The sequence below is a fragment of the Orcinus orca genome, chromosome 19 (genome assembly GCF_937001465.1).
Source record: "Orcinus orca chromosome 19, mOrcOrc1.1, whole genome shotgun sequence".
In the NCBI taxonomy this organism is placed as follows: Eukaryota; Metazoa; Chordata; class Mammalia; order Artiodactyla; family Delphinidae; genus Orcinus; species Orcinus orca.
Genome location: NC_064577.1, coordinates 1,295,053 through 1,308,192, shown reverse-complemented (window position 1 = coordinate 1,308,192; position 13,140 = coordinate 1,295,053). Strand labels below are relative to the sequence as shown.

At 47.3% G+C, this 13,140-nt stretch overlaps 1 protein-coding gene across 1 annotated transcript; it reads left to right on the top strand.

The window, feature by feature from the left end:
- Nucleotides 1-10,619: 10,619 nt before the first annotated feature.
- Nucleotides 10,620-12,547, top strand: LOC101289706 (C-C motif chemokine 2). Its single transcript, XM_004267190.4, has 3 exons — nt 10,620-10,779; nt 11,545-11,662; nt 12,045-12,547. Exons 1-3 carry the CDS (start codon nt 10,704-10,706, stop codon nt 12,148-12,150), a joined length of 300 nt encoding a protein of 99 aa, XP_004267238.1. The 5' UTR covers nt 10,620-10,703; the 3' UTR covers nt 12,151-12,547.
- The last annotated feature ends 593 nt before the right edge of the window (nt 12,548-13,140 follow it).

Below are 13,140 nucleotides of genomic sequence, written 5' to 3'. Positions count from 1 at the left end.
CTACGGAAGCCCGTGCACCTAGAGCCCGTGCACCGCAGCAAAGAGAAGCCACCACAATGAGAAGCCCGCGCACCGCAATGAAGAATAGCTCCCACTCGCTGCAACTAGAGAAAGCCTGCGTGCAGCCACAAAGACCCAATGCAGCCTAAATAAATAAATAAATATATTAAAAAAACAAAAACAAAAAAAGAGTGAGAATACAGGCATGACTCCTTCGTGAAGATCAGTATTTAGGGATGAACAGACAGAAAAAGCCAGTGAATGCAATGTCAAAAAAGAAGAAGCAGAGAGTAACACAAGAAAAGAACAGAGCCCCAGACACAAAAGGAGGACAGGATTTCCTGAAACAGGGAGTGGTAGACGGTGGTTTCACAATGGATCAGAGTTGTGAATAATTCCTTTAATTAAGTAATGAGGAGGTTGCTGAGGAGACCATAAGAATTGCAGTTGAGCAACAGATATAGGAAGTAAATGGCCACAGTTAAGGAATTAATTGTAGAATTAATTGAGAATGTAGAGGCCATAAGTAGAGATCAATCATTCAAGGGATTTTGCCATGGAAAGAAAGAAAAGCAAGGGAGTGGCTTGAGGGAAGATGGAGTTAAGGGAAGTACTTTTTTTTTTTTTAAATAATGAAGAAGACTTGAGCATGTTGGTTGGAAGAAAGGAAGGGGATTGGAACGAGGGAGATCGAAAAGGCATGGAGCTAATGGGGAATGACAGGTTCTGGAAAAGACTGCAGGAGATTAAGGATATGGATTGATCCGTGACCCTCAACAAGAGGGACCATCTCTTCTTCTAAGGCAGGAGAGAAGAGATCTCATAACATGAAGATGGGATTAAGTTTTGATAGGGGCATGGAGGCAAGCATTGAGGGAATTCTCATCTCATAGTCTCTGCTTATACTGGGGAGTATATTGTTTCCTGAGAGCTCTGAGGCTGGAGCAAGAGTTATAAGAGAATGGTGAAGGTTTGGAGCACTGCCGTGGAACGGGGCAGAAAGAAATACCTAGGGATACGTGAAAGCATTGCTGGTGTAGCCATCGAGGAGAGCGAGGTTTCCAGCAAGCCTGACAGCCTGGGAGTGGTCGGGAATTGGGGACATGATCAGATGACCTGGGTTTGGGTACTGGTGAGTGGGGGGACAGAATGGTAGAAATGAGGGAATCGGTGTGCTGGTGAGAGTGTGACCGACCCCAGGCTGGGCTGGGGAGGAAGGGAAGCCAGGTAGGGGCCGAGGGGCCAGGAGGAGATGACACAGTGACACAGAATTGCTGAAGGGGAAGGAAGTGGAAGACTGTGGTCAAAGAAATGTATTACTCAGTCCAACACCATGAAATGGAGAAGTTCAGGGAGATGACAGAGTCCAGAGGGTGGCCATGTGGGGCAGGGGCTGAAGTGAGGTGGCAATGAAGTCACTTGAAGAGAGACCCAGAGTACACTGGAGAACATCCCTGTTAGTTGGTTTACATCACCTAACGTTTTCCTTCCTTCCACCTACTCACCACGCTTTCCATTTACACAGTAGATGGAGGTGATCTCCAAAGGTGAGCTTTAGGATGAAGGGAAAGGAAAATAACCAGGAGAAGGAAATGACTGTTGGAACATAAAGAAGAGTGACCTTGGACCGGGAACACGTAGACTTCAATCCCAGCGCTTCTATTTCCTAGACCCCTTGTCCTTGAGCAAGTCAACTTCTAAGCTTCAGTTGCCCCACCTGTGAAATGGGGATGATGATCCCGGTCTCACTCACATTACAGTGCTCTTCTTAGGCTCACATGGTTTAATGAGTCATAAAGCACACATCATGAACTGCACAGAAGTTCTAGAAGGCATTCAGTAAATACTACAATTAATGTTTATCATCATCATGAAATCAAAATTGTATAAGGGAAAAGCTTTTCATGATTTTGAAATATAAGTACCTCCTAACTGCAATGGGAGGGGAGTGGGGAAAAGCAAGTGGGCACATGATGGACTGGAGCAGTGAACTGTCCACAGTAAAGAACTGTGTGTGTGTGTGTGTAACTGACATAGTCTTTCTTGTCATCTCAAGGCACAAATGGTTCATGTCTCTTTTACTATGTTCAGTTAATCCCTAGAGCCCCAAGTTGTCCAGATTAGGAGGAAATGTAATAGTTCATGCTTAAGTGCCCCCTCCCAACCTCCTCATGTTGCCCGAGGACCATGGAGACCTACTCGGTCCAGCTGATCAGTCCTGCTGCTAAAGTGCAAGCAAAGTGAGAGCTGGGTGATCTGACCCACCAATCAGTAGCCAGGGCTCTTGGCTACCATTGATTCCATCACAGCCCCTGGGGGGAACTGTGGACAGCTGACCCCCAACCACCCAAAGCGGTTCCCTGCTCCTTGCTCTAACTACGCCTCCTCTTGTCTTGACCACGGTGCCACCGTTGGGCTTCCAAGGCAACAGCATCATCAGCTTGCCCCCAAAGCATGACTACTGCATCCACATGGTGGAGGGCGGGCCAGAAGTTCTTCCCACCTCCGCCCTCACCCCCTGAATTCTCAGCCCGGACTCAGAACTCAAGTTAACCAATCCACTTGGAACCTCTTCAGACTCTCAGAAAGTGTCTAATCATTTTGGACTTGAAAGAGAGGGTCTCGATTCCTCTCCTTTTAGAAGGTCACCTGGTCCTTAAGCAAATGTCTATTTGGTCCATTTGCTCCCCCTGTGGCCAGCTCTGCATCGCAAGGGGTGCTCGAAGGGGCAGCCTTTCTCTGGCCATCAAAGGTTCTTTCCTCCCTCCCTCCAGGGCAATGAGTGCCTATTTACAATGAGTACCTAATTCTATGGCCTCAGTAAAATTTCTCTACAAACAAAGAAGTGTTTCTCCTAGAGAAAAAATAGCTGGCAGTCTCACTGGAAAATGTTAAGATCCCTGACCAGGCACTTTCCACAACACACACACACACACAAACACACACACACACACACACACACACACGGCTTGTCTGCACTGACTTACGAGTGCACTAAAATCCTGGGAAACATTCTTTTCCCCATTTTGATTTAATCAGGGCAGGGATTGTCAACTCTAGGACCTCTCTGGCACCTTCCAGCTCTAGTTATCTTCCCCTAATTCATTCGTTATCACATATATGTCAAACCCCTAATGCTGGGTGCTGGTGCTGGGGATACAGGACAAAAATCCCTGCCCACCTGCATGCCTGACATTCCTACACCATTAGGTGGATTATTTAATAATGTTTTGTTCTCAGGTCCCTGCATCTAAGCCAGAAAAGTTGCATGTGTTTTGCAGAACAATTTCCCCCAAGATCACTCTCTCCCCTGCACAAATACCTTCAGCATCCTCATTCAGACCCTCTCTCAGACTCCAATTTACGTAAATGCAGGGAGAACTTTGGAGTGTAGCCAGTGCTTTGCAACCGCAGGTTCCACCAGTGAGCCACCTGAAACTATTAACAAAGCAGGAGCTTTTTTTGGGTTGAACTTTCCCTTTCTCGGCATGAACGTTTTGCAACCAAAAGGGAGAAACAGCCCATCCCCATGAGGGATTTATGGGGCCCCCGAAAGTCACCATTTGGTAGTGGTCCAGGCACTGTTTCCCCAGCCCTGCCACAATCTCGTCCCCAAATAGAAGAAGTGGAGAACTCGGTAAAAAAAAGTCTTGCTTCCCTACTCATTTCCCTGCCTGATACTAAATCATCCCATAATTCAGATATCTGGGAGAAATGCTGTGAGATTCTTGGGCTGTTCATTAGTTCAAACAATATTTGTTGAGAATCCATTATAGGAAAGACACTGTACCAGGAGCTGGGGTCTGGCCTGGGCAAGGGCCTTGAGGTGGGATGGAGCATGGAGGGCTCTAGAAGCCAAGAATGACTCTGGGGGCCACAGGAGGTTAAAGGCAGACAAGGACCTGTCAGAATGTGAACTTCCAGTGAGAGCTGGCTGCTGGGTGAGGGAGCTGATACCCTAACTCGATTTGGGAGCTGCTCCTCTCTGACCCTCAGTTTTTGTCAGCCCCTAAAGGCTCTCTCCCTGTCCACACAGAGACAAGAAAACAGTGATAAAAAAGAGCCTGGGAAATCGAAACCTGACTGCATGATATAGATGCCCAATCCACTTTCAGAGCAAGAAATAAGAGTGGAGGCTTGGGGACTTCCCCAGTGGTCCAGTGGTTAAGAATCCGCACTTCCAACTGCAGGAGGCACGGGTTGGATCCTTGGCCGGTGAACTAAGATCCCACATGCCATGTAGTGCAGTCAAAAAAAAAAAAACAAAAAAAAAAACCATCAGGGCTTCCTGGGCTTGGCCTTGTACCCAGAGACTGTCTGAGATCATATTGCTCAGGCCCTCAGCGTGACACAGCTTTTTACACGTTGCTTACAAAACACCTTTGGCTTATTATTTCATAGGAGTCTCATGACAATGTTAGAAACGCTGTCTTACTAATCATACGTTACAGAAGAGGCCCAGAGAAGTCAAGTGACTTGTGCAAAGCCATCCAGCTAGACAGAAGCAGAGCCAGGCCTCTGGCCCTAGTGGCCTGACATTGCCTGGGGCTCTTTCCACGATTCAAGTTTCCCTCTTCTTTACCCCCTCTCTTCTCTTATACTTTCCATCTCCTTGTTTTCTTTTTTCTGCCTGTGCCTTTCTCCTGTTTGTGCCACCCAGCCCTCCAGCACAGCCTCTACCCCACGCACACTATGCTCAGCCCAGGGGTGCCCAAATATAGACCAGCAATCATCTGAGGGTAGGAGGAGAGCTTAGAAAAAATACAGCTTTGGGGGGGTGGGGGAGGGATGGACTGGGAGTTTGGGGTTAGCAGATGCAAACTATTATATAGAGAATAGATAAACAACAAGGTCCTACTGTAGAGCACAGGGAACTATAGTCAATATCCTGTGATAGACCACAATGGAAAAGAATATCAATATACATGTATAACTGAATCACTTTGCTGTATAGCAGAAACTAACACAACATTGTAAATCAAGTATACTTCAATTTAAAAAAGGGGGAAAGAAAGAAAAAATAATCTTTAAATAATAAAATTACAGACTACGATTCAGCAGGTCAGAGGTGAAGACCAGAACTCTATTTTTGTTAGCTTCAGTGGTCCTTAACTATCTGGAGGTCATGGATGCCTTTGCTAATCTGATGGCAGCTACGGACCTGCTCTCCAGAAAAATACACAATCACGTAAATGTGGGACACAATTACAGACGGTTCTTGAAGCCTAGCCAAGAGCCACAGGTAAGAACCCTTGTCTAGACACGATGAACTGCTCATGTTTCCCACCCCTGACCACAATTTCCCCTGCTGAGCCCTTTTAAGGTTCTTCTAATGGGACGATAGACCAGTATCATAAGCCTCACCTGGGAGCTGGTTAGAAATGCAGGATCTCAGGCCCACCCAAGACTTACAGAATCAGAATCTGTACTTTAACAAGATCCCAAGAAGCTATGTGAGCACTTTAAACCTCTGATCTCTCTAAGTTCGCTCCAGAATGCACCCCTCCTCCATCCAGTAATCACCCAAGGTTCGAAACCTGCCAACCCCTGAGCCCATCTTAAAATAACCACCATGAAGCTTTCCTGAGCCCCGTAGCTGGGGCTCTCACAGCTCTGCATCTCTCTGGTTATTGCAGTGATTCTGTGTGTCACTTGCGTTTCCTTCAGAGGACCCCAACACAGGTGTTAAAACACGGATGCCGGGCTTCCCTGGTGGCGCAGTGGTTGAGAGTCCGCCTGCCGATGCAGGGGACACGGATTCGTGCCCCGGTCTGGGAAGCTCCCACATGCCGCGGAGCGGCTGGGCCCATGAGCCATGGCCACTGAGCCTGCGCGCCCGGAGCCTGTGCTCCGCAACGGGAGAGGCCACAACAGTGAGAGGCCCGCGTACCGCAAAAACAAACAAACAAACAAAAACCACGGATGCCATAGAAGGCTGTCAAAGCAGTGTTTCTCTGTCTCCACTCCACCTGCTCTTCATGAGCTCTGTTTCCCTACGATGCCCCCAAGTTCAGGGCTGTCACAGGGGTACCTCAACTGTGCTCACCAGCCCCCTTGACACTGCCTGGGGCACCTTGGGCAGGGCAATCCCTAGAAAGTGGCTTCTCCCACATGGTGCTACCCCTGGTTACAGTCTATCTGGGGAGCAGTATCGAGTCTTACACTGTCATTATCCTAACGATTTTCTTAGACGTGACCCCCTTGCCCAGAGCAGCCCCTCACTGTAGGGCTCAGGTGCTGGTCCCTGAGGACTGGCCCACAAGGCAGTCTAAGTGACAAGCCCCCCACTGGGCTGAGACCATTCTCTCCGTCCCCAGCCAACAGGAGCCGGCTGTTGCAGGTGAATCTTTCCTTTCTCTTCCCATAGGCTATCCCCCCCTGCTCCCTCCCCCAGACATCCTCAGCTCTTTCACACATATAAACTTGAGGCGGATCCACCTGGAACACAGGAAATGCCTGGATGCTGAAGCTTGGGGTGAGCACTGCTTAGGTTTATTTATAAACTCAGCCTGACTTCCCGTGGCTACTTAATCATCTCATCTGGAAAGCAGGCTGCATGTCTGGCTCGCTTTTCCCATCCTCCAATCCCAGTCCCCTACCTGGTGCTGTGTACCGAAAAGATGCTAACTGTTTGTGTGTTATAACAAGGAGTTAGTGCAGCATCTGAGGAAGGGTGCTACGCTGAGAACCCAGAAACGGACAAGTCCCCACAAACTCTGCTGTTCGTCTACTACGTCACCTCAGGCCTGTCACAGCCTCTTTCTTGGCCTCAATCTCCCCATCCATGAAACAGGAAGATAATCTCCAAGGTTCTGTTTTTATCTGACATTCTGTGCAAGAATAAAGAATGGATTTCTCATCCTTGAAAGGCAAGGGATCTTAGAGTTGGGGCCCCAGGAAAGCAAGCTCTGTCCTCCCTAGAATTCAGAGCTAACGTGGAGGAGAACGGTAGGTAGCAGCTGGAGGAGAGGCCTGGGGAAGTGTCTAGAAAGGACCTAATGGGTGCAAGGCCTACTGTGTATCTCACTCTAAGGCCTGAACCGGAGAAGCATCAGCAGGCAAAGGTAAGTGCGCCCCGTGCTAGATGCAGAGGGGGAAGCAAGCGAACTGTGGAAGGGACCAAGGCAGGGGCGAGGTGCTGGCTTCTGATATGTCTAGAAAGATCACTCTCAGTTCCTCTTTCCTTTGCCCCTGACACTGAGTGGGAGTCTGGGCCGATGATCAAGGTCCACGCGGAAGATCCGGGTTGGGGCGGGGGGTGAGGTCAGCCCACAGGGAGGAAGGAAGGAAAGATTATTCACCAAGAGGAACTTTTCCATTCCTCATCTGTGTGTTGTTGAGGAGGGGTCCCAGGGGGACTGGGGATTCTGGGGAACAGCAAAACCTTAACCCTGCCTTCTCGCCACAACTCTCCCCGGGGCCTTTCCCTTGCATGCCCTGAAGCAGGGCCCCAACCCGGACCTTGCACTGGGATGTTTGCAGCACATGCCCCCCGTGAGACGTCTCTGGATCCAAACCCAGCATCTGGAATGCAGGCTCCAGCCAAGTGCATTCTTCTCCAAGGAATCTGGGGACTTCCAGAGCTGCCTCAGAGTGGGAATTTCCACTTGTTTCTCCCATCCTGTGATTGACCCTCCATCTGGGGAGAGCAGCTCTTCTTGACTGAGCAGAAGTGACAGGGAGGCAGCTACCATCTTCCTGAAGACTTTCTCTTCTGACTCATCTTTCACCTTTGATCTGTTTGTTGCCTGACACTTGCAGTGACTGAGTCACTTTCCAAAAATGGCGATCCCTTCCTGAAGCAGAGACATGGCTTCAAATACTCAGAAGTCTGCCTGAAAACTCAGAAAAAAACCCCAGAAAACTTCTCTGTGTGACTATGGGTGACCAGGGGCCAGCTGCTCTCCCTGCCCATATCAAGAATATGGTTTCCTTACATAAGAAGAGGAGATGTACTGTAAGATCTCTACAGGTGCATTGGCTCTAGGAGACGAGGAATGATAACTACCTAGCAGAATCAAGAGAGAGCAGTTTCAAGATCTCAACATCTTGATTTTTTTAGGGGAATTATATTTTTATTTATAAAGACAAATTATCAATGTCATGAATGAAAGATGATACATCAGCGTTTAACCTTTAGACAATAAAGAGGTAATAAAAGAATATTGTGGACAAATATATGTCCATAAATTCAACACGATACATAAAACCAACCAATACATCACAAGAAACAAATTCCCAAACTTTCCCACAAAGAAATAGACAACCTGAATAATCATATACGAAAGCCTGATATCTATCCAGCTGAAAACTTTCCAGATAAAACCTTCAGACCCAGATGTTCTATTACTTTTCAATATTATGGGGGTTTTGTGGGGGTTTTTTCTTATAGACTTACATTTTTTAAGATCTCAACGTCTTTAAATTTGTTAACCTAGACAAAAATCCAAGGAATGACCGGATTCTAGAAGGAAACGGGATGAAATCCACCAAGTCCACAGAAAAGGACACTAACAGACTAGAGAGGAGTTTCCATTAATATGAGGAAAAATGTCTCGGAAGTTAAGGTGAGATGGTCTGGGAAGACATACATGACGTTACACAGTCTCCATTCCTGAAAATAATTGACTCATTCAGTAAGAATGGATAGAGCTGTTGGCAGAGCACTGAGCAAAACAGCCCAAGTCGGGGGTGAGGAGGTGGTAGGCAGGTTAAAAGGAGTCAGGCAGAATGCAGTTAAGGCTCCTAGAAGGGCACAAGCAGAGCAGTGCCCAAGTTAATTTGTTCTCTTTGTCCTGCCCTTTTGGAATCACACCCAAGAGCCTGGCATGGCTTCTCCATAGATTCTCTGCTCTTAGATTCTCTAGGAAACCAATATCCATCCTGAGACATTAAGCCTAGTGCCTGGAAGTAGGGATTCTGGAATCAGTGTCCTGGGTGGGAATCTCAGCCCCACCTGCTCTTACCTGTGAGATCCTCGACAAGTGAGTTCACTTCAGTTGCAATGTAAGGCAAGTTGGGTTCTTTGGAGGACCAATGAGACAATGCTGGAAATCACCCAAGCACAGGGCCTGGCTCCTGGGAAACACTCAGTGACACCAGCTAGTCCTCTTCTTCGCCATTACTCACCACTAATATGGACCAGATACAGTCGTTTGTTCAATAGAACCCATTTCTTATTACAAATGTAGTAGTGGTTACAAATGTCAGACGGTTCTTCCAAAAAGTTCCATGTATTTCATAGACCTTGTCTCAAAGACTCTCTAAGAAAGAAAGGTCACCAGCTCCTTCCATGCTCACTGGGCAAAGACCAAGCAAGCTCAAAAGCACGAGGCAGTGGAATGGGGGAGTAGAGACCTGAATTCGAGGCTCGGCTTAGCCACCAACATGCCTCAAGGAATCCTATCATATTTGTAAGAGAAAAGAGTTCACTGAAATGAATGCTGAGGTCTTAGGTATTATGACTGCTTCTGGGGTTTCTGAGGAAATCTAAGACAGAGCTGCAGCATGAAGGCAAGTGTTCTAATTCCAGTAATGCTGTTCCTTTGCTCACCCCTGCTACCTAGGAATCCAGAAAGAAGCTGGGCTAACAGCCGCCGTAGCAAAGGACACGCTTCTTGTCTTGTCTGCCTGCTGTGCTAACCACAGGCTCCAAATCCCATAATGACTTAACCGCAAGGAACATCCCCGACTCCCCTTTAGATGTCGGCTAGTTTGGCAGAGGCTGAGGACAGAGGGCACCCAGGTAAATGACCAGAGAGCCAGCTGGAGAATGTGCCCCTTTCATATGTCCTAGTCATGACAGCACAAGACACTGGGTTCTTCTTGGGGGAACTCAAGCAAGTTACTTACCTTCTCTGTATCTTCGTTGCCTGGCTATAAAATTGGAATGAACAATACCTACTAGATGGGGTTGGAGAATTGAAAGGTCTTGGCATTTGTAAAGGGCTTAGAATATTCCTGGCACAGAGTAAGTACTGCATTAGTATTACATGAAAATTTCTTTTGCAGCACTACATGATTTAGAGGGCTTCTTCCAAGTCTTAAATCCGATGATTCTAGAATTCACTTTTATAGCTTAAAAAAACCCTATAGTTCGGCTAAGCTTCAATTGTACCACCATCCTACATTTTAAAGAGCAAGGGGATTTAGTATGCTGTTGCGGGGGGTGGGGGGGCTGCCAAGACTTCAGAACCGTTTCTTGGCTTGAAGGTCCCCTGGGATGTTGCTTGAAGGTGGACCAGGGTTAAACCATGGTTAAGCTCAGAGATGCTTTCATCGTCCTTGTGACCTCTCTTTCTCTTGCTTCCCTTCCTTTCTGCAGTTTTCACTTCGGAGAAAGCAGAATCCTTAAGAATAAACCGTTTGGTTTACGTCTGTGGTCTCTCGGGATATAACTGTACCCTGCTCCTCCCATTTCTTTTTATCTCAGCTTCGAATGGAAAAAGTGTCCAGTCCTGACCTACCGCTTCTCTCTCCTACTTCCTGGAAATGTCTTCGGGTGCTTCACTTGCTCAGCACTTTCAAGATTCCACTTCGTCATTCATTGAGGATGATGCTGTCCTGGGCCAACCTCTCTCCCATTGCTCCACCCTCTTGGTTTTCAATAAAAGGCAGGCAAAGCCACTGCAGGAGCAGAGAGGCTGAGACCAATCCAGAAACCAACAGCTCCCACGCTGAATCTTGAATCCTCTCCCTCCAACATGAAGGTGTCCGCAGCCCTCCTGTGTCTGCTGCTCACAACAGCCGCCTTCAGCACCCAGGTGCTCGCTCAGCCAGGTAAGTCCCCTGTCTCTTTCCCTTTGAAGCACATCACCCCATCCCTGGGTTGTGATGGGCCATCAGAGCAGAAGGTACCCACACTCTCGCTTTAACTAGGAAAGTCAGAGAGGCATAGGAGTGAGCTTGATCACAGAGCTTCCCTTGGGCAGAGCCGGGATGAGAATTCCAGCTGCAGACCCCAAATCCAGCTCCTTCCAGAACTCCAGCTCTGGAAGCCTGAACCCAGAGCAGTTACTGCCCTGGCTCCTTTCAGCAAAATTTGGGGACTGGGATATAAAGAGAGGGGGTTCTCTGGCAGGGTATTTCCAGATACTGTGGAGGGCAGAGGAGGAGACCTGGAATCTGGACTCCAGAGACTCAGTTTTGCAGAGGCAGTGGGTACCAGGGAAACTCACAACCAAGCATCGATTACTTGGAGCCTAAAGGGGACCCACAGCTGTGTCCCTGACCCTGATAACTTGGATTATTAGCTCCTCCTAAGAGCACTTCCAAAAGTTATTTAGTTTTTTTTTTTTAAGTTATTTAGTTTTAACAGAGCTCCCTTCCCTCAGTTCATTATCGATGCTGTATACCCATTTTAGAGCATAGGAAACTGAGTTTGTATGCTATTCTAGCATAGGCAGAAGTATTGGGATTTAAGTGGTTCTACCTCCACTCCTGACTCCCTTTTGTCTTCTCCTTACTCCTCTTTTCTGCTCTGATTGAGATCAGAAAGAACCTAGTCCGTCCTAAAGTGCTTTTTCTTTGTGGTTCTATTTCCAGATGCAATTAACTCCCCAGTCACCTGCTGTTATACATTCGCCAATAAGAAGATCTCGAATCAGAGGCTGATGAGCTATAGAAGAGTCACCAGCAGCAAGTGTCCCAAAGAAGCTGTGATGTGAGTTGAACACTTCAGGCCTCCGTGGTCCAGTTCTTCCTCGGGGCGCCAGGGGCATGGTTCACAAATGTGAAGTCAGAGAGTTACATGACCTAATCCAATATCCAAAGGTGCCCAATGGAAAAACTGCAGCCACAAGGGAAGAAGTTACTCCTAACATCACTCTCCATCTGGGTGCTTATTCAGACCATCCCGGTTTCTTTAGCCTGAAATCAGGATGGCTTTATCTGCACCATCTGCAGGACTGACTTGCCCTGGGCTCCCTCCTTCCACCTGCTTTCCTCCTCAAGTTCCCACGGCAGCGTCTTGGGGTAAATAGGCTGCATTCATAGGCTGAAATCTCAACGGAACTCCATCTAACCGTCCCCTCTCTTCTCCACAGCTTCAAGACCATACTGGGCAAGGACATCTGTGCAGACCCCAAGCAGAAGTGGGTCCAGGACTCCATGAGACATCTGGACAAGAAAAGGCAAACTCCAAAGCCTTGAGCACTCCCTCCACAACCCGAGAATCTGAAGACTGTTTGTTTTCTTCTGGCTTTCCCTAACTGCCCTATGATGTTATCTTATTATAATTTTAAAGAGTGTGCACTTTATTGATATGAAACATGATGCCTTAAGTAATGTTAATCTTATTTAAGTTATTGATGTTTTAAGTTTATCTTCCATGACTACTAGTGTTTTGTTTCTTTTTTTAAATGGAGACTTGGGCAAATTGCTTTCCTCTGTGAATCCCAGTTCTACCCCTGGGATGGCGGGAGGGTCCTTGCAAGGATGATTAATGAAAAAACTTTTTGTTTTACATTCTAAGTCATTGCTGAAAGTGTTATTGTGGAAATGTATATTACGTAACTATTGAACAAAATATATATATTTTTGTACAAAACCTGTCTTTTGACATTTTCTTGAAGGAAATTAAAAAGCTGAGTATAGGGCTTCCCTGGTGGCGCAGTGGTTGAGAGTCCACCTGCCGATGCAGGGGATATGGGTTCGTGCCCCGGTCCGGGAGGATCCCACATGCCGCTGAGTGGCTGGGCCCGTGAGCCATGGCCACTGAGCCTGTGCGTCTGGAGCCTGTGCTCCGCAACGGGAGAGGCCACAACAGTGAGAGGCCCAGGTACCGCAAAAAAAAAAAAAAAAGAATATATGACTTGAACTTATCTTTGATGAATGCATGAGATTTTTCTAGACAAATTACAAGATCATTAAGAAAAGGAGAGGGAATTCCCTGGCGGCCCAGTGCTTAGGACTCTGTGAGCTCACTGCCGAGGGCCAAGTTTCAATCCCTGGTCAGGAAACTAAAATCCCACAAGCCATGTGGCATGGCCAAAAAAGAAAAAAGAAAAAAGAAAACAAAAGGAGAAGAGTGGGACCAAATATCTAGAGGTAAAAATGATGATGACATGTCCATCAAAGAGGGAGAAAACCAATTAGATGAGAATTGGGCTCCATGTCTGTGTCAAGTGACAGGGAAGATTA

Coding starts and splice junctions, on each gene's coding strand:
- LOC101289706 (XM_004267190.4), top strand. CDS start 10,704: ATGAAGGTGTCCGCAGCCCTCCTGTGTCTGCTGCTCACAACAGCCGCC. Junction 10,780..11,544: donor CCAGGTGCTCGCTCAGCCAG/GTAAGTCCCCTG, acceptor TTCTATTTCCAG/ATGCAATTAACTCCCCAGTC. Junction 11,663..12,044: donor TGTCCCAAAGAAGCTGTGAT/GTGAGTTGAACA, acceptor TCTTCTCCACAG/CTTCAAGACCATACTGGGCA.